Raw genomic sequence first — 25,997 nt, 5'->3', positions numbered from 1 at the left:
AGGCGTCTCTGAGTTTATCGTTTCCGGCTTTTCCGTAATCGTGACTTGTGCAGCGTATGGTGAAATATAGGGCCGCAGTTGTTTAATCGTCGATGATGATACGTAGTGGGCCGTGATATAGTTGGAAAACACATTAACAAATCGTCGGAAGATAATACGGAAGCAACGGTGAGTAATAATCCGGTTTCTTTTTTGGCCAGTCTGGCATGCCCATGAAAAAATGGGTGTGGATGAGTTTTGGAAAAGAGGGCCGTTTGGAGCGTCATGGCGCCATCATCCTTCGCAATCCGGCTTCCCGACGACCATCTTGTTATCGATAAATCAATATAACGCGCCTTTCTTCCTATGTAAGCGTTTTTCTTGAGTAAACGAATATTCTACAGATTTATTCTGTTACGTCGTTTATACGATTCGCCAGAGGAATATCAACAGCTACAGGTAAATTGTTCAGGGAACCGGTTCTTGGTAATTCGCTTTGTCTGGGCGCGTTCTTGCACAGAATGCCATTCCTTTTTGGAGATACGATTTATGTTCGATGAAACCATACAAAACCGATACGTTACTGCTAGCATTTGAGCAACCATTAAACGATTGAAATACCAGAATTTTCTGGTTATCACCGTGGAGAGCGGTTTATCAGTTACAAACACGTGTCCTTGGCTGTTGGATGATGTCCTTTTTGCATGCCAATTTCGGGCAGTCGCTCAGAGGCAGCTATTAAAAATTATGTCAATATTTGAATAATATCTTGGATATTAGAAAAAAAAGAGAAAGCATTACGAATTTGCCGATTTTCATAGTATTGCAGGACTAGGTTGCTTGCAGTACAGAATCAAAATGGAGTCAATGGATGCGCGTCTTGTGGCGCAAGCATTGAACTACCATGGCCAACAGTTGCAGAAAGTGTGGGAAGGAGAACGCAACGAGAACGAGCTGGCCATGCTCAATCTCAAGGAACCAAACTTTGAAATCTATCAACAACGTCAAAAGACTCTAAGGTATGTGTTAGATGATTCCTTCGAGTAATATTATACTTCAGGCGCTTCTAAATGCATCATACGTTCAAACTTGTTACTTTTTTTTTAATAGTTTTGGTGATAGAGGAAAGAGGCTAAAGCTACAGCAGTTCCTTGCAAAGAAGGCAGATGCTCTTTACGATAAATCAAATTTGGAGAAAACAGTTGAACCTATCAAGCAAGAATTAGGAGATGAAGGTACAGTTTCACTTCTTTCTACACACCCTGGTATGACTCATCATGTATTGCACAATAATGTGAAATTAATCTGTTGTATGTATTGTTTCAGAATTTTATGCAACAATGCCAGGCCTTGACACTTTTGTCACAATGGAGAAATCTCAACGTATTCGAAATTTTTTGGAGGTAGTTATTCATGATTTTAATAATTTATATAAAAATAAAAAATTTGATCATTAAAAAACGGAGTTCTAATAAAATATTTCTTTTTAGAGTTTGGTCATTGGAGATGTTATTTACGCGCAAGTGATGGGTAAAAGTGCTGCTGGACTTCTTCTGAAGGTGCTTTGCAACTGCAGCGATTGCCCCAGAGTTGTTACTGATTTAGGAGTTAAGGTATATTAATTAATAAGTTTCTTATTGTTTATATATATTTATTAAAAAGTACCCGTATCCTCTTCAATCATGTCTAAAAGTAATTATTAAATTTATAGGCTCTAATATTGAACACGGCCACAGTGCCGGCGGTGGACAAGAAGGGTGTAACAAGAGGATACATGGCAAATGATCTCATCTGCGTCGTAGTCAGTGAAGTTAACGTTGAAGCCGAGCGAGTTGTTGCAGTTATGAACGTACCTGCCCGCGAAGGGCAAGCACCGCACCCACCTATGGGACTTATCCATTCTGATGATCTTCCAGAAGCTTATAAGTAAGTAATAAAAAATCTGGATAAGTACATTTACTCCTTGTATTTATAATAATGCTTCACTAACTCTTGTAAACTGATATGTATATCACTATAGGAAATTTTGTATACACGATATAAATGGTAAAAGTGTCTTGTGATGCATCAGTAGCACTTTTGACTCAAAATTTGTATTTGTATTATAAATCGTTCTTTGATCATTTGCTTGTTGCGATATACCTTGAGAGCACTTGTGCACTAACAGAAGGCAGGGGGAATATTTTCTGACACTGGTAGTTTCAAATTTAGGATTGATATAACAGTTTCAATCGTGGTCGAAACGTATCTCCTATTGACAGTGTAGTTATTCTATTTGTAACTTGCATAATACGCGACAGTACAGATTTGCATCTTTAGTGTTTTGTTTAATATTTTTCGTTAAAAAAGAAGGTAAGGAAAATGGTATGGTGGCCAAAAGAAGTTGAGATTTAACAGACGCACTGTGATACTAACAAAACAAGGTAAATTAGATTTGATTCCTCTTACACGTTTTTATGAATTTAGGTGCCAGACACTCTCAATAACGTAAAAAGTTGATAGTCAGTATGATGATGAATTTATAATGTGATACAAATGATTCAAACCTTGAGCATTGGTTGACATGGCTCTGTTGCGCACAATATTCTATCTACGTTTGTGATATGTTACTCTCAAAGCACCAGCCAAACAATGGCGCCAAATGACATCAATGTCTTTTGAGGTTGCATTTCCAGTATGAGATGTTGAGCCTTGGGTGGCCAGAGTGAGTGCTGCAGACGGTAGGTATAATAATGATTTACTGTTGTTTGGTCTCTTATTATAGACGAATAATAAAATAAGTAAAAAGCAAGCATTTAAAAAATTGATTATTTTTAATGTCCCATTCAAATATTTTTATGTATTAAAGATCCTTTTGCTCGAGTTTAATGCATATCTAAAGTGCATGATACATCAATGTGTTGTCAATGTTTCATATGTATCACATTACCAAGTGGAGTAAAACTTTAGATTATTCAAGAAGTTAAAGCAGAGACCAAATAACTAAAATCTTAATCGCCCGAACCTTTACCTTTAAGCCTCAAAAGAATTGCGCCTTGTCATAATAATGCCTCATTTAAACTTACAGCTTAAATTGACAAATAAAAAATATAAAAATATGATGTCATGTTTGAATTGACACCACAAAATGCAAAACAGGCGAAAGTACTACTACATATATATAAAAAAAATTTTTTTGGTCAACTTGGAAGATAAAATATACTCAGGCGTGGCTCCCAACCTATCCTAGGGCTATGCAATTTATTTTATCGCACCAAAAACTTATAAAAACCAAACCACCGTCGATTGATGATAGGCTGTGTGCTTTTATGTTGAGAAATCCTCTGATTACAAACATGATACAAAATACTAGAAATATACGTCTTAGCGGTACATGAAAGGTGAGAGACGAGTTTACATAATAATGAGGTTGTGTACCATTGTAAATTTATACGTAAGAAATAATCTGGTAATAAAGGAAACCTACCAAACTTTCTGCAATGTATCCCCGTTTCGGACCCCTGCTGCTTGTTAACGGTACAAACGTAGATTTTGATCGACTCTAATACCATGAGGTGTCTGATAATATCTTTGTTCTAATTGGAAGAAACTCCTTTTTCCTCCGGAGCATCTTTGGCATTAGTGTCGTATCGTTGAATAATTCATGTAGATCGAAAAGAAGAGGCGAATAATTACGCAGGGATGAATAAGCCGATGAAGGGTGTGCCGTACGTTAACACGTGCAAGGAATAGCAGCACAAAGGACATGTATATTAATATGCATGAATATATATATATATATATAAAATATATATGTATAAGACGACGAGATGTCGAGAAAACTGAGGGAAAAACAATCAGATTGAAATAAAAACCTGTACCAGGAAATGAACTCAGGATTTGTGAAGATTCGGTCATCATGATTATCAAGTCTTTAGTTTTACCGTTAACGAAGTAGCTTTGGTATCCTCTTTTTGGCAAAGGACAAAATGATTTTTACATCTTGATAATTGGTGGTTTCTCTCTGTGGTGTAGGAAAGCAATGGACAACAAAGGACAGTCTTACGAAGCGATGTTGGAGAATAGTACTGGCTTCAACAACCCAAACAACATTAAATATCTTTGCGACTTGATGGGTCTCGGTCAAGAAAACCATTCCAATATGGTTGGTTTGAGGTAGAGTATCAATCCCCTATACTCATTTTTTAGTATAACTGATCAAATAAATGGTCTTACCATCCTTCAAAAATATCTTTTTTGTTACAGAGAAAGGTTCCCACCCAATGAATATGCATCCGAATTAAGACAAGCACAGGCCAGTAAGTGGGCATTCCGAAGCGTAGCCGAAGGTATAGATCATTTCAAGGCTGGGCGTCATACAGAAGCCTTCCAGTGTCTCAATAAGGCACTTACCGTAGACCCACGAAACGTCGAAGGATTAGTAGCACGCGGAGCATTGTAAGTCACAATCTACATCTTAACACAAATGAAGTATATTATTCTAAATTATGTTTATTTTACATGTTTATATCTTTGTTGTTATAGATTCGCTAATAGCGGTAGTTTCAAGAAAGCGATCGATGATTTTGAAACAGCATTGAAGCTGAATCAAACTCATACGAACGCTCGTAAATACATGGCCGAGACTCTCGTTGCTCTAGGCCGAAGTTACGAAGATGAGAAGAAGTACGAAGAAGCTCAAAAGGCATATGAAAATTGCTTGGCGATTGCTCCATTCCACGAGGAAGCGAGAAACTCTATCGAATACATCAAGTCTAAGACATTAACATCTTCTTTGAATCCTTTGGATACATTCAAGAGTTTCGAAACTGAAAATGATGTCGGGGAAAACAAGAAAGAGAAGAAGAAACGCAAGAAGGAGAGAAAGTCGCGCTCGAAGAAGAGACAGAGATGGAGTTCGAGTTCCAGTTCGTCATCGAGCGGTTCTTCGAGTTCCTCCAGCTCTGAGTCCAGCAGTTCTTCTTCATCCGCAAGCTCGCGATCAGCATCTCGATCACCTAGTCGCAAGCGGAAACATAAGAAGGATCATCGCGGCTCACTTTCACCTCTCAGCAAACGGATGGCTCAATACAACAACCCACCAGCTGCTACCACAGCTGCACATGACGTAATCGCCCCAGTATCTTACAGTTCAAATACTCGAGATAAGATGGACGATTACGAGATAAAAGTACGAAAATTCCTGGAACAGACGAAAGATGATTCCGATTATGAAGATAAAGTAAGAATCACATGCCTTTTTTATAAACATTCTATAATTTATATTTTCTTTTTTATAATTTCAATGTTATTTTTCCTACACTCTTAGGTAAGGAAATTCCTGGAAGAAACAGCTAGATGGAAGAGAGAAAGGGAGAAGGAAAAGAAACATTCAGAAAGTGAAAAAATGAAGAAAAAGAAGAAGAAAGAAAAGAAAGGAAAAGACAAAGAGAAAGAGGACAAGAAAAGCAGGAAGAAGAAAAAGAAAGAAGAAAGGAAGAAACGCAAAAACAAGGACAAGCTCGAACGAGATTTAGAAGCCTTAAAAAAGTCTTCATTGCCGGATTTAGAACAATTGGAATCAAAACTGAATGCGTATTATGCGAAAGTTGAAAAAGAGACTGCTGTCTTGAAAAGGTTGGAACCTTTATGGCCAGTTCGTGATCATGTTTTCCGTTTTGGTTATTTGTTTTTACGAAGTTTTTGTCTATTAATTTATGAAAATAGTATGAATATTGTTTTCGATGTTGCATTTAGTTTGTTTCCTTAGATAATTTTCCGTGATTAATTTGATTTTTTAAAGATACATGAATGGAAACGCGGGTTTTAACATCTCGTATTTTATTTATGTTTTTATATTTACTAGGTATGTAGCTCAGTATAATGACATAGCTTCCCCTCTTAGCAACGCGGAGAAGCTCGCTGAAAGTTCACGAAGGGAGGAAGAGCTGCGCAGAGAGAGAGAAAGGGAAAGAGATGAGGCTTCAAAGGCGTATCACGAACGGGAAGCTAGAATACCAATGACTGCACAGCAACGTAAAGGTAAGGGTTAGGCCTGTTACAGAAAAACGGGTGCGACCTGCAGTTAATGAATATAGTCTATGCCCATTTTACTTTACATTCTTTTTACAGAGATTCAGAGGAAACCACTGACAGACATTTTTGAACAAGAGTCGCAACTGATTCATCCCGAACCGAAATTACCTACTCTCGACACTGCTGCATTAAATGCGAAATGGAAAGCTGCACAAGCCGCTAGGTAAAAAGTTTTAGCAGTTTTAAAGCTACATTTTAATATGATATATTACATATCGGTGTATATTTGGACGTGACTATTTTTGTATTTGTTTAGGCAAAAGGATGTTCTTCCACAAAAGTGGCAAGATGTACCGGTAGAGAACAAAAAGATGCAGTCCAATGTAGATAGTGACGAAGACGATGATAACGAGTTAGAGGAGAAACTGCAGCGAGCAGCATTGGAAAAATCCATGAATATACGGAAGCAAATGCAGCGTGAACTCGCAGAGAAAAGAGCAGCAGCTGCTCAGCCCATGTCCGCACCAACTCCGCCGCCATTACCCAAAGAACCTCCGATGCCTAAGCAGGCGCCGGTCAAGTATCCTACACCACAACCACAGAACAAATTTCAGTCGTATAAGGATCCTTCTTTATCTGCAACGCAAACAACACCAACGAAGTTTAGTTCTAATAACAATCTTGGTGGCAAATTCCAGCCGATTGGACAAAGTGGTAATAGCGGTGCTGGTCATCCACCAGAACCACCACGTCCGCCTCCACCAACGAAAAACCAGAATCAAGCTAAGGGTCCCAGAACAGATTCTGATAGCGAGACAGAAAGGCAACACAGACAAACCCCTAAGAAACGCGAATCTACTGGCAGGGGAGGAGCTGTAACTAAACGAATGAGTAGAGATCGTCCAGCGAAACGGTCGCGCAGCAGATCGCGCAGTGCCTCTAGTTCAGGTTCTTCGAGGTCACGTTCACCAAGAAGAAGTCGTTCAAGATCGTACTCGAATCGAAGATCTGGAAGTTACGAGAGAAAATACAGTCGATCTCCGTCGGGTACTTACAGTAGATCACGCTCTAGATCACGTTCCCGATCTTATACCAGGAGTCGTAGTCGCAGTAGGTCTGGAGACAGGAGTTACTATCGCAAGAGACAATTCCGACCATACAATAATCGCGGCACTTACTATAAGCCTCGTTTCCAGGGCTTCAATAATCCAAACCATCGTGGCGGTGGTAACAATTTCCAAAATCGTAATCGGTTCTATAATAATCAACACAATAATCGCTTTGGCAATAGACGTGGCGGTGGGTTCAATAATCGTGGTGGTGGACGCGGACGTGGTGGTAATCGTGGCGGTAGATTTTTCCACGGTAAGCAGGGCTTCCGCGACTTCCGAGATAGGCGAGACTTCAGAGACCGGCGTGCCGCTTCTCGCGATAGATACAGCGACCGTAGTTACTCTCCCGATCCGATGAGAAAAGTGGACGAAGCAAAGGAAAAGATCAACAAGATGCTCGAGGGCGGAGATGACGTGATGGAGCATCAGCAAGGTGGTGGAGGATCGAATGTTCCTCCTAGTAAAAGACAAGATGGACCTTTAAGCGAGGGTGAAGAGAGGGATGACGATGACTACGAGAGGTGGGGAGAGGGCGAGGGGGGCGACACAGCTAACAAGGTTGGTTAGGTCTCTTCTGTGTAGGCTTTCGCGAAAGAATAGCCCATCTTCGTGATGACGATCATGATATTCCGGATGATGATAATATGAGGAATAAATAATGAGGATGATGATGATGATGAGGATGATGATGATGATGATGGTGATGGTGATGATGATGATGATGATGATGATGATGGTGATGAGCCACACGTGCAAGAATCACACGACCTAGGAGCCAACTAACTCTCGTTTGTTGCTAGAATGAGGTTGGACCTGTCGACGATAACCTGGAAGGCAAGGAGTACTTCATTGAGCGCATGAAGCAGCGAAGCAAGAATGTTTTAATGCAGAGAACCCTTGCTGCTAAGGTTTGGTAGAAACCCCGTTGCCGTTGCTGCTTCTTCGATTCTTCTCCTTCATCTGTGATATAATTACTTCTCTTCAACGTGAAACTTCGACCGGATCACGTGAGACAGACTTCTTACTCAATTCTTATGCCGATCGCTTTCGGTGTATTTAAAGCAGAGTGTAGAGGGGATATACCTTAATGAAAAACTGATCGTGACGGTTGCGAGAAATGTACTTTTTTCTTTCAAACTTTTAATTTTTATCGGAGTTAATAGCGAATGATTGCAGTATAAAATAGTATTGTATTATTGAGAAGGATCTGCGATCGATGTCATTTTAGTTTTTTCATAATTATGCATGGATATTTACGTAGTAAATATCCGTGGCATATAGTATACATATATAAATGTGCGTTTCTCGTTAATTCAATAACACGTTTATATCGCGAAGTTCACGAACATCTACAACTTGTGACATCTTCTTTTTTTAATCCTTAGCAAAAAAGAAATTTTACACACCTTTCAACTTGAGTACTTATTTTCGTATCGCAGTGAAACTTTTATTTTGTAAGTATTACGGAAGGAAAAAAATGGAAGCTTCTGCTGTGACGCGCAATTTAAAAGGGAAGTATTTGGTCGCACTATTTGGTGTATGCGAGTGGCTTTTCATCATTCATTGTCATGAGAGAAATAGTAAAACACCTATAAGAATCGGCAAAACGCATTATTCGCAACGCGAAATGAATCAATTTTCGATTTAAGATTTTTCTTCGCGTTGATTTGCAATTTGTTCGATAATTGCACCAGACGTTTCGAATTTGATGCGTTTGATGAGAAGGAAGGCTGTTGTCATTTACGGATATCGTCGATTCTGACCAAGTAAACTTGAGTCGCGAATCGCCAACGCGAAGAAGAGACTTTCTTAGTAAGGAATCTAGTTTCCCCTCACGTCGAAACATCCTTGGATTATATTTCGTAATTACTTTATTTCGAGACACGTTGTCACAGACCCCTCTTTATTATAAAATACTTATTTTAAGGTATCATACAAAAGTAATTTACTAGTAAGACACTTATATATGTTGTATGTAAACGAGTTGCTGTACAATTCAAATCAACAAATACATAACATGGAAAATACAAATTAATGGTTTTATTCTTCAACGTTTATTTTTAGTTTATACCCGCATATGTGACTCTCCGTTGATTACCAAGCTTGGTTTCACTTTCTTATCTCCCTGATGCCTCATTTACCGAGTCCTTGTTCGGAGAACGTTGTTTTATTTATGCGATAGAAACTGGTTCTTTTATTGATAGCTGACCGATTTGGCTATCGCTATATTTCATTTGCAAACGGGTATTTAAACTTGCAGTCACCGATAGTTACTTGCATTTCTTCTTTGCACCTAGCATGAAAATGAAGCTTCTACAAGTGCATTTCGTTTTACTTGTTTCAAGTTCTTTCCTGCTTGAGTATACAAGCATGGTAACGGGAGCAATACTGTCTAGTAAGTAACTTTTTATTTAATTCCTCATTGTACAGTGTTTCGATTAACGTGACTCAATTTTACATTTCTCTTTCTTTGTCTTTAATTTTTAAGGACCCCAAGTGGTCTTTGTCGAGGACACGTGCAGGGAAAATGAAACTTTCAGTCAATGTCAGGCAAGTCCGAATTGCGAAAAGAGTTGCGACAATATCGATATCTGGGAATCCATGGCTTGTATCCAGACTAAAAGTTGCGTAAGTGGTTGCATTTGCGAAGAAGGATACGTACGCGACAAGAATCAAGGAGTTTGCATTTTGGAAAATAGCTGTCCTAGAGTTAGGCATTGATTTCATATGGAACCGAGTTGTATCATTTGCTATCATTTAATACAAATATCTGGTATGTTCTCATATATTAAAAGATATTAGAAAAATATTATCAAACCAGTTGTTGCAGTAACGATTCTCTTCCCTTTCGTTCGTGTCACTCCTTTTATTTAGATAAGTAATATACATATTTTTATCAGGTCGTGAGACAATTGTTTTTTGCCACAATAATTAACATTCTAATCGGAACGATTTTTTATAGCAGCATAAACAAGAGATGCGTAGACGCATTTTGGTCGAAAGTGGTGGGGGAATGTGGCGGCGCGCGATATGATAGCGTTTTGAGATGGTTCAGTTCCGCGCCGTCTCACGTGCGCGACACATTTCGACAAACGTGGAATCATCGGTGTGACAAATCCTGCCATACGTACCTTCAAATTAATTTCATTTCTACATCTATCGCCTATATTATCATTTCTTATTATATTATTTCTTTCACGATTCATTCATATCTGGCACATTTTTATTCGTCTTTCGTTTTATTAGAAAAATTTCGTTCGACATTTTTTTACGCATCTATCCTTTTCTTATTACCTTTTTTATTACGATCCGTTAGACAAGGAAATACAGTGTAACAGTGTGTTCAGTGTTCTTGGATATAATCATGGATAAGAGAAGCGAACGAGTCAGCCGTTTCAAACGTAAGTTCACAACGATTTAAATTTCTCGTCGATTATCTTTTTTATTAGGAGTAGTTGACGCGAATGGTCGAAACGAGTTCCGCTCCTTATTGAAGTTCAATTACCAGCACAGCGGTGACCGTGATTATTCTCTATCGAGCAGTCCAAAAAAGAAGGCTGCGGCCACCTCGATCGAGCATCCCTCTGGGTCCACGTCCATTGTGATTTTAATAAGCCTTATGCAAATTACAAATGAAATTGTCAGCGGCAGGCCCGCGGTCCATTCTTCGTCGTTGATGGGGACAATTAGAAGAGCTTTGTCCGGCGACCACGCGTTGTCCGGCTGCTCGGCAACTTGAGTCCCAACGAGAGGACCACCCGCCAACCCCTAATGTTTGTATCCGGTCCCCAGGACGTTCGCTTCCGATCGCAGAGTGTTTCTCTGCTTGCTGACGATCGACTTCTTCGGCTCCCTACCATTAATCGACGTAGTTGTAAAACTGCTACGTTATACTTGAAAAATCATACGACGAAATTTCATTAATTAAGAAAACGAAGAGCCTGTTTTACTATTAGTCGTTTTTCAAGGATTTTAGTTATTAATCTCTTGGCATTAGCCGTCAGTGTGTTTTACGACTCTATTTATTTGAGAAGCGGAATTCGAAGCTCCGACGAAGACCTTTGTCTTGTTGCTGGGAGAACACAAGAACATCGTAGACACAGATCGTTGATTCTTGCAATCGAAGGGAGGAGGAAGAGTAAAAGCAGCAGAAGTCACGAGCCAGGACAGAAAAGCGGAAGAGTTGGCGGGAGGTGGTTGGAAATCGAACGGAATCATGGAGGCTGGAGGTCGATGGTTTGGGGTGGAGATAAGTTTTTACGGTAGGGTTACTAACTTACGGACTCGGCATTGTCGAGTTGCCGGTGACGGGAGGACAATGCGCGTTCGGGACACAATGCTTCACTCTGGAATCTGAAGGCAGTCTTGACTATCAACCTGCAACCACCCCTCACATCTGTGTCTACCAATACTTGCCCTTCTTGCACATACCACCCTTCTATTGCCAACCGCGTCTTCGCTCCGCGCGTCGTTACTTTCTCATTCTGACATCTTTGCTTCTCTTCGAGGTTCGACCAAAAAAAGAATCTCTTTGTTGTCTTCGGCTTTGGGGGTAGTAACGAATCGTTCTCAATTCGATAGTTGTTTCGCGACCTTGTCCACAAGAAATGTCATTTTATTTCATCTTATCGTGTGCTACATTAAAAAAGAAAAACAATTTATATGGTATACACGACTGTCATCTTACAGCTAACTGCAAAAGGTCAAGGTTTATGAGTTAGACGTATCGTGTATAAAGAACGAAGAGACTCGGAATGGATGGTCGTTGTCCGAGAAGAAGGTGTACGCGTTTGCGATCACTCGCAGTTTGGCAGTGTTGCGATCAAAGCAGAGATGAAGCGAAGGAAGAAACACGACGTAGATGGCTGAGTGGTAAAAAGACAGAAGCGGCAAAGACGCAGAGGAAGGAAAAGAGAATAGATAAAGAGGGTGGGACGACGAAGGGAGGCGGTGGAGAACAAGAGACAGACGGCCGAGCATTTCAATCGCTCTTAGGCTCTCTCTTTGGCTTTGCTTTTCCGTTCCTTTCTCGTACAAAAGCTACATTGTTTCGTCCCTACGTTCATATGGACGCGAGCTAAAATACTCCTCTTTTCTGCCGGCAGCGCGGATACACCGAAAAGCAGGCCGCAGACAGACATACCGTACGTGACACACGTATGCCAAAAGCAACAGCAACGTCGCTACCATCGTCAGCATCGTTCGCTGGCATACAATCCTTTCTCGTACATTCAATGCTCGTCGCCCACTCGGTATCCTTTTGTCGCTGTTTATAGCTCTATAGGCCCGGTATTCCATCGTCCCGGTACTCGCCGAGTACTTTTCGAGCTTAATTCTGTATCGTCTAACTGGACCGTGGAAAGAATCGTCTGTTGGTCAGGAAACCGTGCATTCCGCGAATTCGTCGGGCTTTTCGTGTTTTTTTCTATGCTGGCCGGATTAACGGAGGATTCGTTTGAAACGCCAATGCAGGCAGACTTTCACGCTGCATACGATATCTTTGACGAGCTTGAAAGTACCGCTGATAATTAAGATCGATCAGAAAGTAAGAGTACATGAACGTGAGTGTTTCTGCATCCGTTGAAGCATCGTTACAATGTCTGAATTATCTGAATATCTGAATACGACGTATTCTTTCTTCTTAAAAAGTAAGAGCAATTGCAGGAGAAACAACGACCGACTGTGGTGTAATCATTCTCCTTAAGACGAAAGTGAGACTATTCGAAATGTATTCTTTCTTTCGTGTCTATTCGAATTGAAGGCAGTGTCTGACCATGACATCTCGTTCCTCCTTAAAGTAGTCGAAGCCTGTCTTTCGTTATCGATCTTCCATAGGAGGGGCAATAGGTGTGTCTGACCATGAACGTTCACACTCCCTGAAAGTTAGCCGCTTGTCGGCATTAACATGAATTATTTCCGACGTATAAGCTTAATCGAAGTTTCACATAAGGAAGAATAGTATCCGTCTCGACCACTTGTGGCTTTCTCGAAAATCCCCTTAACCATACTAACCCAGATTAGCTTCATCCTCCTTTTGCGTACGTGCTTGGATGGTGAAACCGCTCCAGAGAGATAAAAGCTTTTAAGGCTGTCTATTATACGATATATTAATTGGAAATCATGGAATGCAGCGTTCCCGTGTCGAACTGCCAGTCACGTTTAGCCTGCGTAAAAAGATTTTTTTCCTGGCGGCGGTCATCGTTTCCGAAAGATCGTAGGTACGTCGCCGAGCTTAGAACGCTTTGGAGGCGGATACAGCAAGAGTGTCCTGCACTCTATTGATAAACTCTCTTTCAATAGACGCGGATGCTGGCCCCGCTGTTGAGTATCGATAATATTGAAACCCTGAATGCCGCTCGGTTGAATGTCACAATGCGCTCCAGTGATTAATAGACTTCCGCGACTTTTATCGAAATAAGATGTTGCTTTCTGACGCGTTGTCGACGCGATCGAGAAAGCGCACGCTGCACCGCGGTCACTGGCTGCATTTCCAACGTTTCTAAACATTTCGCAGTATCTTGCCAAACGCACAATTTCTTTTTACCTCGTATCTGTTTCTCCATTTGATTAACAAATTTCAGGATAAAAGATAATGCTTATTAACGATACTTGTTGCTGCAATTACGCATTTTCCATCACAAGTTCATTTATTCTAAATAATGTTTCCGTTGAAGTGGTCACCATTTCTAAGGAAACTCTACATCTGGTCTTTTTAGTTTTCTCAAGCACTGAAGCCATCGACAGCGTATAGACAATAGACTGAGACGAAGGCAGGCCATAGACAGTAGACAGGCGACGATGGTTTCGGGGCTTTCAGTTATAGGGTAACACTGCTAGCGTGCGGATCTGGACCAGCTCAAATTATATCCCTACTTGTACTTACACTCCTGTATTAAAATATATTTCCTACTTTACAATTTATTTCCTCTGTTTATACATCTAATAACCTCGACAGTTTCTTTTCCTGTCTTCGTCGTTCTGACGATTCTGACAATTGCGTCGGTGGCAGTACTCGTTGGTAAATAATTAAAGCGACTCGACCACGTCCATAACGGTAGCGTAGAAGTAGAAAAGTATTACGCAGAGTTCCTTCGCGATGTCATAGATGTTTCCTTGAATCCACGACAAAATCATAAGAATCACCGCGGAAGCTTTATCTCGTTTTAACGAGTAGAATAAAGCCGTTAGGAACTGGGCCTTTCCTAGCAGTATGCTGCCATCCAGTATAATAATACCGGCTGAATGCGAGCGTGTATGCATGCGTTGGCATATAGATGCAAGAGAACCACGAGGCTGGCCAGTGCTCTCCTTTGTCATTCGACGAAAGGCTTTGTACCGATTATCTGCATACGCTGCCGCGGGTACGGCTTTTCAGTCTTCTCTCCTCTCCTCTGCTCTCCCAGCTTCACGTCATTTCGTCGTGATTCCACGGGCCAGCTATACGGGACACCCTGTATACGCAACAAGGCTCACGCTTTGAATACTCGTAATAGTTTAACGAAATCCGGCATGCTTGACTTAGCTATTGGAACTCGACCGTGGTCTGGCAATGATGTAATCCATCGATTCGTTTTACCAAATCCTAACCGCGGTCGTGATCTCACGAGTTGTTACGACAGTTTAGTGGAAACGAAACAACGCTGCGACATTATCATTCTCGATGGCCGTTCGCCAAGTTGCTGGAATTTTTTCCTATTTGGTCGATTTGGCGCGAAAGGCGAATGAATTAATTAATAAATCGCGGTAGTCGATCGGAGGAAGAAGGTATTTCCAATATCCGTCTCGAGGCAGAAACTTTTATCGGTCTTTCCCTGCAAGGTTTTCTACCCGCAATACTCCTCCGGTACCCTCCTTTTTTGCTTTCCCGTTTTCGCTATCTTTTCCTTTCCTTTTTAACTCCTTCTCCCGTTCCTGCTCCCCCTGCCCCTTGTCCTTCTTCTTCCCGTGACTACATTCTTTTCAGTATTCACTGTGCAGTTTCTTGTACCGATACTTCCTTCTTTCATCGACGCGTCATTCAAGCTTTTGATGCCGCGGCGACAAAGCTCTTTACTTCTTTCCGCGAACGAATGAAAGCACGGAACGATGGCGATGTATACCTGCATGTATATACAGATGTATATATACGTATATACGACTCTCTCCCGTGCTCTTCCGGACGCTTTCTCTCTCGTTCTCTCTCGGCCCGCGGTTCCACCTATAGACAGATGAAAATGTACGCGTGCCCGTACATTTCTCCGCGAGCAAAGAACACAAGCGCAGCGTCGAACTTTCGAACTCCGCTCGTACAGTAGCATCCGCGATACAGCCGAGTCGTAAAATCGATCAAGTATCGAAGTTTATGCGTTGCAGCGTCTCGATGAAAAAATCGAAGATACAGACTCGAAATCTCGGTTAGGATCATGTAGCTGGGCTGCAAAAGAAAAGAAAGAAGAAAGAGAAGGTTGACTCGACTCTTATCGAAATCAGTAAATCGTCGAACGTAGGTCGTCCCCCGAACGACCTTTCGTTGACTTCGATCCGTAACTGTGTATCGCGAGACGCATTATTCCAGCGTAGGCAGTCGCCTAGGGACACACAAGAATTTAGGAGAAAGTATTCGCCGACAACCTGAATAGCTTAATTGGGAAATTAATAATAATAAGAATAATTGGGAAAGCAATTCGACCGACGGAATATTTTTCTCCCTACGCTAGGAATTTTTACTTTTGTGATAATACTTTGTGGTTTCGTTAACGAACCTTGCACCTTTTGCAAACTCCTCAACATTGGTCTGTCCACGTGATTAAATGACCACAATACCAGTCGGTTAAATTCCATCTCCTTTCGCTGTTAATTAATTCCCATGGAAATAACGAGGTCAAAATTACGGCTACTAAGAAAAAAAAGAAGAAAAGAAAGACGTGTTTCTTCGTCAAGTGGCAATCGAATAAACGCAAAATAATAATTCGAGTCTGATTAAATGGCTATAACTGCAACCTTTCTACACATTTTCAAGAATTTGCTTACCAAATCGTGGAATCGACGTGTTGGTGATCGAACGATGGAAACAATCACTCGGTTTACGTCTGATTGATATGCGAACCGTTTGCTTGTATTCGGTAAACGATGACGTAATGCCGTTAACGCGTTATCAGCCGTCGTATTAACGGCGCTGCACACGGTCACCGCGGCGTTAAAACAATGCCAAACAGACCCGTTAACTCCGAACACACGAGTACGCCGATCCTTAATGGATCAAGGTGCTTAATTCACGAGTATCGACACAGGCGTCGCGATAGAGCCGATAGTTATAATGCCATGCGATACACAAGGGGTGGCGTACGATGTGTTCGCCAAACGACGAAGACGAAACGCGGTTCTCTGCCGCTTGGTTCGACGCAGAGGAAGAAAGAGAGAGAGTGCGCGAAGAGCGGGCCAGTATGCAGGAGAATATACGAGAAGTCCCTGTCCACGAGCAACTCGCTCAATTCGCTCGCTCGCTCGCTCGTCCGCCAGCAGCGTCATCGTAAGACCTCTTTGTTCTCCGGCAATTTCAGCGGCATTGTCACCGTCAACAATGTCCACTTGACATTCTCCTTCTCGCTCCCGCGCATTGTTAACCCATCCTCCGCGCGATCTCTCTTTCGATCATAAAGCTCGCAGCAGCCGGCCAGCATGCGTTGCGATTCCTGCACGTGGACACGCCTTAAGGGTCTTCTTCTTGCCCCGCGGACGATCGTGCTCGATTCTTTTACCTCCGAATTGGGTTACCTTGACTTTCCACCGCTTTGCAATTTTTCATACAACACGGAATACGTGTTTCGTTTTGTTGTACCAGTCGTTCAGAAGTCACGCTGATCAGCTCCAAAAATTTACAAGCCAAGAAAAGTAACTTTTTCTGTTAATATTTTCCTCGATCGCTGCTTCTTCTTCGTATTTCGATTTACCTTCGTAAATGTAAGAAATGATGAAACAGATGTAACCTAAATAGAAATTTGCTTCATCTACTAAACGTTATAAAGTGCTCCATTTATTTTGGATATTTTATATATTTCTTCGTATTACGCGCATTTTGTACGTTTTTCCTATCTTTAAATTTCCCATCAATGCATGAACATCTGCAATCCAGTAACGAAGCTTGAAGAGATTCTCCAAATTATACGGTTCTTTCTTGATATCATTGACTCGTGCAACGAATATCTAGCAGCACCTATAATTCTAAGTTCGATAAAATAATAAGATACTTTGTTCCTGCATTCCGCTAACGTTGCGTTTATACAAACTCTACGAATCATTTTACTACTTTATCCTTGATGGTTTAAGCAAAGATTTTTACGTTTATCATTTTTCTAGATAACAAACTTCGAAATCGACAAACGTCTTCGCGTCATATCAGTTATAGCTCTTCAAATTTCGTGCAAGCTACGACCTTTCGTCTTTTTCTCTGCTTTTCTCTCGTCTTCGCGTCTTACTCCTCAGCATTGGCGGCCAGCTAGCGAGATAAAGCTTGGAAGGCTTAGTGGACGATGGTGGAAGGGACGATAGAGGTTTTCGGTTGAGGAAAGAACTCGAGAATATTTATAGAGATTCATTGGAACGCGGATGAAATTATTTTATTTCATTAATAGCTTAAAATAAGGAAACATTTATGATTTACTATAATATATATATATCTTCGTTTCTCTGTATACCCATCTGTCTATTGTCCACATTGTTACGCGATGGCATCCTCCTTCCTCGTATTGTTTCGGTGCATTGTTCGACGGTGGCTCGCTCGTTCGTCCTCCTCGGCCGACGGCGACTCATTGTTTCCTCGTTGTTGCGCGTCCGTCCGTCTTTTCGTTCTCCTTCCTTGAACATTGTGAACTTTAGGCGCCGACTTCCGAGCCGCTTTCTTACTTTGGGGAATTAAGTGGTTTCCCGATGTCCGCCAAGTCGTTGGCTAATACCACTGTTTCCCAATCGTCCTACAACCCGTCTTCCAATCGAGTTCTTTGCTTTTCTTTTATCCGCCAAATTGGCTGCCCCTTTGAACGACCCAAGATTACATTTGAATCTCGATCAGTTAGCGACTTTGGATGTTTAAGTGGAAAGATCGGAAAACTGAAAGTAGAACCTCGTTGCTCGCCATTTGAATCTCGAATCACAAGTTGGCGAATATCCTAAATCGCGAAACGTCAAAGAGTTGAAAGTAAAATCCTATCGTTCGCCTTTCGAATGTCGACTTGTTTACGAATATTAAAGTCGAAAGAAAAGCAGAAAAACAGAGGCAAAATTCGATCGCTCGTAGGGGTGTTCGAGCCTGCAGACCATCCGAACGGGTTTCACCGTGAATACTCAGGGCATTTAAGTGTGGAGTTCATTCGAAGGCGCGTACACACTGGCAGACAACGTGCGTGTGTATATTTCGTGAGAGTAGTGGCGCTTTACTTATGGAACGCATTGTTCTATTGTGCACGGGAGATGAGCGCATTACTGTCCCTTGTCCCCCTTTTCGAGCAACCCCGGGACAATATCGTGCCGTCGTTAATCAGGCATCGTTCCTGGACGAGCCACATAGTAATTCGCGGAGGTTTATGCTCGCGGAGCGCGCATTTAGATTCACAACCCGCTATAGCTGTGATACTAGCTTAGACGTGATACTGGAAACTCGATAACGTTAGTTATAGACTTGGATTTAACGGTCCGGATGACGTTCCGGATCTTCGCTGTTCAGAATCTCATTCTACCGACATGCCGATACGTTTTCACTGATTCTTCATCTTTATCGATATAAAAATGCCTATTAAATTATGTGTACGAAATTCTGATGATCGTTTTGAATTTTCTTACGCACCGCTTCAAGCAATTGGAGCATCGTTTTCCGCGTTAGTTTGATTTTTATAACCACGCCTTGTGTCTCTACGTTTGATCTTTTTTTTTTGTCTTTGGAAGCCTATTAATCGCGGATATTTTTCTTATACGAAAGAAAATAATTTTCGATAAGATAGAGAATAGCCAAGTACGCGAGAAGAGAGAATGGAAGGGAAAAACGTCGGTGTTCAGCATGGAAAATCACCACCTATCGACGATTTTATATTGATGAATTTTTCTTTCCTTGTAATAATCGGAGGAATAGAAACGTGAGTTATGAATCGGTACAGACGTAATGGTGATGGCAGCGGAATAAGGAGGAAGAAGAAGAAGCAGAAGGACAAGGGTGCTCGTGCGTGTAAAACACGTATACGTGTATTCGCGAGCAGCAAGGAGTAGGAGATAAAGTGTTCGCGACGAATCTACGGAATGGGGTGGAAGCACAATGCTCCAACAATGACGCTATTGTGGAAACGAATAACACATAGTCCTGCGCTTTACCCTGCGTTTCGTCGTGAGTAAGCTGCATAGCTGAATCAAATGAATACGAGAGTGCCATCGCTAAGACACGCTTGCAGGCGTCTACGCTGCAAGAAAAATTTACAATCGAATCGAAACTCGAAGGTGATAAAATCCTACACAAGTGCAAGTTTATATTATGCATCGTGCTTGGAATTGTCCGTATATCGAATTCTACGTGATCAAAACAAGAGATCCATCTTAACATTTACGAGACTGCTTGCCATATCTTTGCAAGTTTGAACGATAGCAAACAGAGGATGTCGGCGCGTTGCTCCATATACGAGCGAGAATATTCGGAACACGCGAGGAAACTTACACAGGATAGTGGGTCGTGTAAGCCAGTAGTTCCGGTCGCTTATGCGTCAGACAGCGTCTCACGCTCCACGCTGCTTTCAGGAAATAACGGATATGAATGCTGCACAGAGTCCTCCGTAGAACTTTGAGCGCTTTTATTCGAGGGCATTACGTTCCATGACACGAATCTTTCCGACGTATGCTTAGAGCTTTCTTCCTATTCGCTGATAATGCAAGATTCTAATCAGCAGAATAGACACGGCCAGACGTCTTCATTTGAGCGGGAAACCATTGCGAAAGTTTCAAGTTGTCTCGTTATTACCTCCATGCGGATAATTCCTTACGTTCGTTAAAGATCGTTATTTTAATATTAATATTTACAAAAGGTCTGAATTGCTCCAATACACACAAATTCTTCTTGCGACTATCGATAATAATTATCACGTAGATGTTGACACGATAAACAGGTATTAGCTCAATCTAAATTCTCCATTTATCGCTAAGATTAAATAACACAAAATTTTGTATACAGCTCAGAAAATACTCAATCTTGCATGCGTTAAATATCAATTTCCAAATTACCAGAAATCCAATTAATAAGACACGAACGGAATGCCTGGAACCGCCTGATAGACGACTATGTATGTTAGTGAGTTTCGAAACTTTGGAAAAGGAGGTTGCAAAAAATAATGATGCTAATAAGATGGCGGATACAATGGAGTCAGAGTGCACACGTAAGTAAAGTAGTATCATCGGAATGGCTCGAAGGGGTAGAAGGTCGACGAAGAGGTCCAGCGGAGGGCAATACCGTGGACGGGGTAGGTACGTAGGCAGATTTAATTAGCATGGACCAACGGAGGCCCTCGGGGGTTGCCGGGGGTGCGGACGAGGGCAGTTCGAGCGTTAAAGTTAAATGACGGTTGGCGGTTGCTTATTCTTCCCGGCAACTGATGCTTGATAATCTGCGAAATCTCCCCGCCGGCTCTCAATTCTGCTCGATAGTTGGCTGCCTGTGCAGGCCAATTCTCTCAATGGAACAACTCAGCCACGGACTGACTGGCTTAATTGTAGTTGCTACGTCTCCTCTACCCCGATTTCGTTTTTTTTTCATTTCTCCCTCTATCCCACGTCAGGAGTCGTTTCCTTCGTCCCGACATACGTTTCAGAAAATATCCTTGTCCAGGATGATGGCTTGAAATTCGTATAAAATATTCATCGTAACTCGAATAAAGGAAAAATATTAAACCGTAAATGGTGAGATGGAATCTATCGGATCTCAGCGATCTTTATTTTTGTAATGATTTTAAACGAAACACGCGATATATTATCTTTTTTATCTTTTCGATTATCCGTAAGCTGGACACATTGTGTGTTCGTTCGCGTAACAAAATAATCGCTATCGTGACCAGTTACGCGTTAATATCTAAAATAGCAACGAGTTTCTTATAACTTATTAAATAAATTTTAGTTATATATACGTACGTATATCCGATGACTAATTCGGCTGACTGTGAATCATGACTAAGAGCGGTATGATTTTTACGCAGGGAACTTTCTGTTTGTGTTTAGAATTTATTCAGCGAGCGTACATTTCGCGGAACATTCCGTGGAAAGGATCGTCATGCAATCGTGCGAGATCCGGCATTAACCTATTCCGCTTTGTCGCGTGCGTGTAGCACCCTACTCCCTCCAGGGGATCTTCCATCCCTCTTCGCTCTTTTTCGCCGTCCGACACCCATCCCAGTGCCAGGATTCCCCGCGCCTCGCCTTTCCTCCGCAATTTTTCCGCCACATTTGCCTTTGTCTCGCGACAACAATGCATCGCCTCTACTGCGATGACATAAAAATATGTGCACCGATGTCTCTCTTTCTCTTCGCTCCGCCTTTCTCTCCGTCTGTTACTTTTCCGCTTGTCTCTTCTACCATCTCCAGCCCATCCACCCTCGGTGCTCTTCTTTCATCCTCGTAATAGACGAACGTCTGTCGGTATCGCGGAGGCGGCCTCCACGCGCGAATTAATTCGGCTTGTCAGAAGACGAATACCGCGCGTTCTCGCGATCAGTGATTTCCTTCCCGTGATTTTTGCCGCCTGGAAAAACACAGCTACCGATATAGAACACGGTGGACTCTGTTCGTGCATCCACATCAGCCATACTGTTGTTCGAATCAGTTCCCCGTTTTTTGATATTTCTCCTCGTTGGGAAAATTTCCTTTTCGCTTCTTTGTCGTTATATCGCGCACTAATCTTGCCTCATAATATACGTATCAGTTCGAATATCATAAACGAAGTTGAAAATTGAATTCAAAGATGTTGAAGTTCGGGCGACAGAAATAAACCTGTTTCGCTATATCCTACCGGTTCAAACGACTCTACCTTATCCAAATAATTCCTTCTTCGTGTCTATTCTGACAACGGCGTCGAAGTACAGAGGTTCAATCGACGTGAAAACGTCGGCATCCGATAAACAATCGCGGAAGAACCGCGGCGAACGATTATCGCCGCGGACACCTGTGCCCTGCGCGCTAACTCTTAGACCTTGCGGTGATATGAAAAGAAAAGGCCGCGGCTGCGGAGAATATTGTTCTCGACGGCGACGCCGGGCGTCGTCGCCGGAATTTTCGCCGTCGAATGCTCGAACAATGAGCATGCAAATGATCGGCCGAAGATCGATATCGGTCCCTGGCTGCGATCAGAATTTTCCCGCGACTGGTTCCGGGGGCAGCTCTGCCCTTTCGCCCATCCCCCTCCCGACCCCCTTGCCCCCGCTCGAGACAAAAGGGGGCCGGCGCCGGTTGACAATGGCCCGATGGCATTACGTATGCAGGCACAGGGCTCCGCTCTTTTCGAATTCGTTGCATTCTGCCTCTGCCTTTCCGCAGCCGCCCCCTCCAACCCCTTTCCATCTTTTTCCTCCTACGTTTGCCCTCCGAACCTCTCTTCTCCTAGCTGTACAAGCTCGTTCCGTTCCGTTCTTCTGCTCTTCGTTCTCCTCCGATCCGCACGCCCATCCTCGCGGTTCCATTCTGCAAATTGCAATCGCCAATCTGCCGGCCCTTTGTCTCGTTGCTCTTTTTCCCGCAGCCCTTCAACCACCGGCGAAGCTTCTGGAAAGCGTTAATTGAAGGGGTGCGACCAGAGTGTGCGGTGCATTCTTTTTTAAGCTTCTCCCACTGCTTTTCGATGTCCCTTTAATTGTATCACCGATCGACGAACACGCGGAATTCTAGAAACACGCGGTATTCAGGCAGACGCTGATCCTCCATGGGATGATACTTGTTCTGCGTCGGTTCTTACGACGGATATGCTATACAAAGTGTTCCAGAAGGAACGACTGTATCAGTATGCGTGGTAGATTATTCTGAATCCCGAGATGGAGAATCGCACTAGACTCGTAGCAAGGGTGAGCAGCAGACTGCTTGCGACACTCAGCCTGATTCTACATTTCAAATCGTTAACCTCAGTTCAGTGGTTCAGTCTGTGTTCACAATGCGTCTTCAATTTTCAAATGTAGAATACGCTGATTTCTAGAATAGGCTGGCAAGAACCGTTAAAACATCGCGTGAATAGAGAAAGGCTATGATTTTGAACACTTCCTTTGGCATATAGCTGTAAGTTAAAAGAAAGATGAAAGAAAGATACGCGTACTATCTCTTCAAGTAAATCAAAAACTCATGCACCAATAACCACGATGTATATGACCTTTCTTTATTCAGAATGGCCCACCAGATATACTGGCAAAGTTAAGTCGGTATTCTGCTGGAACACGCGATGTAACAAACAATCGGGAGCAGTTTTGTTGAGGTGGGAAGGAAATGACAGAGATCGTGGAAGGAAACGAGGAATCAGAAAACGAAAGAGAGAGCGGTAGAGGGAAACAAGCTGCGCGAAGGTAGTGGGAAGAGAGCATCGACTGCATAGAATCTAAACTATACAATGGTTGGTAATATCGAATGGGAGGGAGTTACCGTGTACGGTGTCGGACTATTCAATGCAATAATTATAAATTGGTGTCTTTCAACTGGGCGGCAAATCGACACGTAACGAAGCCACTGTAACTACATCCACGGCAACTTTGCGCCGCTTTTGATTCTGTCACACCGTGCGCGCCTCATCTACCTTGCCCCCCTCTTCCCTCTTTTAAACATGCGGTGGAAACCACACGTGAAATCGCGAAAATACACGGAACCACGTCGTCTACTGGATTTATAAATATCCAACTGGCACAAGCCAGCCTCGATTCGAGTGCGACGAAAATTACGTTTAATATCGATTCTTCGCTATCTGATGAGCTCGACTAGATCCGATTGAATCGAAAGGAAATGAACGACGTTGATCGATGTATCAGCATCACTGCCGATAAACATAGACAATCTGGAAATGTGTCATCTAGATCCTGATCGTCCCTTTTCTAAAGATAACATTAATACGGTTTTAAAAATATACCGTTCTGAAAGTATCAGTTCGATCGACCTGTGCCTTCATGATACTTGCACGCGTGCAGGCAATTACGTAATTAGGGCGGAATACGTGATTTATGCTTCCAAGATCATCCAGCTCGTCCTTTTAGCTAAGATAACGATAATGTAGTATTAAGAATATATCGTTGGAAAATACCAGCCTAATCGATCTGCGCCTTGATGATACCTACACACGTCCAGACAGTTACGTAATTAGGGCAAAATACATGACTCATCGTTACATAGTTCATGCATCCAAAGGTTCGCCCTAACATGGCATAGGTACGGAACCACGAAGCATGGCCCCGAGGCAGTTACGAACTTAATGAAGCTGTTTTCCGTTTAATTAGAATCCCACCGTGATCCTTCCATTCTTAGACGGGTCTCGCGGTTAATCCTTGCTCCCGCGATATTAAGACGGCAGCCTCGCTCCTTACAAAGCGGGCCGCGTGCACAATATCGCGAGCCACATTTACCGAGCCTTTATGCACTCTGGAAGCTCGCGCAGCAAGTGTGCACGTACACGCGTACCTCGTATACATTATTTGCAGACGCTGCGCCTGCGATTTTTATTGCATCGGAATTTGCTGCAATCCCTCTTGCTGAAATTTGCGCGAAGCTGCATCGCGATTCTTATTCACCATCCTGGAGACTTCTATTTTGTGCGTTTGACATACTTTCTTATCCCTTACGCTCGCGTCTTACGCGAGAATCCTTTCTGTCGACGATCGCTTTTATCCGTTCAAGCTGCAGCGTATTAATTTTTAATATATTCTTTGATCACGATCATCATGATATTTAAGATATTACAGAATATGTCTGCATTCAAGCGATTCGAATTCAAACAACTTGAACTTGTTTATATAATTATTTGTTAGCATATAGCAGTCCAGGCAATGAGTTTTATGCGAAAATTAAAGATACAGAATACACATAATAACGAAAAATACACGTACAAAATATTCGACAATTTTCTGTTTAACCCCCGTTTCTTCGGTTGCGCTTGTAAAAATATGATTATTGCATAAATATTAGCAAGCAACATGATTAATCCGAATGAGAGATTTGTATTTAAATCGGCACCATACATATTATCTAAACATCTGTGACAAATCGAATTCATGTCGTACTCGATGAACACGTTAACCAACCGATTAAGTAGGATAATCGTACAGGACGATGTAGTGTCCTGCAAAGCTCAGAAAGATGGTGTCGATTCTAAGCTGGAGACGGCATGGACGGTGCTTGGCCGTCGTCGTCGGCAGCCATGCCGTGGGGCCGGCGCTCTTTTATTTCGAAAACAATGGAAGGGCGCTTTGTTTCAGGCATTGTCAGGCGGACAGTAACGCGCGCACAAAAGTTATAATGAAACGCTATTTATTTAAATGTATAGGTGCCACGGTGCCACCAGCGAGCCCCCTCGGCTTTCCTCCACCATCGCGGTTCACAAACTCGCCTCTTTGTGTACGTGCACGAGCACCAACACCGTCTCGGTCACCAAGCGAGCCGTTCTTATTCCGTATTCTTTTATCCCGCTATCACATTTACGGTGCCATTCTTCCCGCGGCAATTGTCTTCTTAAGGCGATATAAGAAGCGGCGCGTGCGCTGACCGAAGCGCGTTTTCCTCCTCGTTGATTAAAAATCGTGAATCGATGTCTAGAGAACCGAGACAACCTTGTTCGGCTTTTAACCGTTCCTATATGTTCCACTCTGTAGATCTGCAGTTAATTGTTTATTCGACGATTGCAACGTGAAAGTCATGGCCGAAGACACATGTACG

General features: G+C 42.4%; 1 protein-coding gene and 2 long non-coding RNA genes across 5 annotated transcripts in view; 2 read left to right on the top strand and 1 right to left on the bottom strand.

The window, feature by feature from the left end:
• Nucleotides 1-14: 14 nt before the first annotated feature.
• Nucleotides 15-9,137, top strand: LOC138185757 (tetratricopeptide repeat protein 14 homolog). Of its 3 annotated transcripts, none has more exons than XM_069124922.1 (14): nucleotides 15-168; nucleotides 801-998; nucleotides 1,090-1,214; nucleotides 1,306-1,382; nucleotides 1,470-1,592; nucleotides 1,691-1,905; nucleotides 3,994-4,134; nucleotides 4,225-4,416; nucleotides 4,504-5,200; nucleotides 5,288-5,595; nucleotides 5,864-6,000; nucleotides 6,091-6,217; nucleotides 6,311-7,664; nucleotides 7,907-9,137. In XM_069124922.1, exons 2-14 carry the CDS (start codon nucleotides 838-840, stop codon nucleotides 8,021-8,023), a joined length of 3,774 nt encoding a protein of 1,257 aa, XP_068981023.1. In that variant the 5' UTR covers nucleotides 15-168; nucleotides 801-837; the 3' UTR covers nucleotides 8,024-9,137. The 3 variants fall into 3 exon arrangements, with proteins under 3 accessions (XP_068981023.1, XP_068981022.1, XP_068981025.1); XM_069124921.1 differs by having other exon boundaries at nucleotides 5,825-6,000; XM_069124924.1 differs by lacking the exons at nucleotides 15-168; nucleotides 801-998; nucleotides 1,090-1,214; ... (1 more) ...; nucleotides 1,470-1,592; nucleotides 1,691-1,905 and adding exons at nucleotides 2,493-2,699; nucleotides 3,047-3,359 and having other exon boundaries at nucleotides 5,825-6,000.
• Nucleotides 9,138-9,998: 861 nt separating this feature from the next.
• Nucleotides 9,999-25,997, top strand: part of LOC138185759 (uncharacterized) — a 138,058-nt gene continuing 122,059 nt past the window's right edge. The window contains exon 1 of the long non-coding RNA XR_011174705.1: nucleotides 9,999-10,507. This is a non-coding gene — a long non-coding RNA (uncharacterized LOC138185759). The remainder of the gene's footprint in view (nucleotides 10,508-25,997) is intronic.
• LOC138185760 (uncharacterized) lies at nucleotides 10,501-16,558 on the bottom strand. Its single transcript, XR_011174706.1, has 3 exons — nucleotides 16,116-16,558; nucleotides 15,848-15,981; nucleotides 10,501-15,519 (listed from the first exon to the last, which is right to left on the bottom strand). It is a non-coding gene; the product is annotated as an uncharacterized LOC138185760 (long non-coding RNA).

This window comes from Bombus flavifrons, chromosome 12 (genome assembly GCF_040668555.2).
Source record: "Bombus flavifrons isolate JBK064 chromosome 12, iyBomFlav1_principal, whole genome shotgun sequence".
Classification (NCBI taxonomy): Eukaryota; Metazoa; Arthropoda; class Insecta; order Hymenoptera; family Apidae; genus Bombus; species Bombus flavifrons.
The sequence above is the reverse complement of the archived record's forward strand: the minus strand, read 5'-3'. Positions and strand labels throughout refer to the sequence as shown.

Excerpts from the sequence above, each read along its gene's own strand:
- LOC138185757 (XM_069124921.1), top strand. The coding sequence starts at position 838 with ATGGAGTCAATGGATGCGCGTCTTGTGGCGCAAGCATTGAACTACCAT. Across the intron at positions 1,215-1,305 it reads GCAAGAATTAGGAGATGAAG|AATTTTATGCAACAATGCCA; the intron begins GTACAGTTTCAC and ends GTATTGTTTCAG. Across the intron at positions 1,383-1,469 it reads GTATTCGAAATTTTTTGGAG|AGTTTGGTCATTGGAGATGT; the intron begins GTAGTTATTCAT and ends ATTTCTTTTTAG.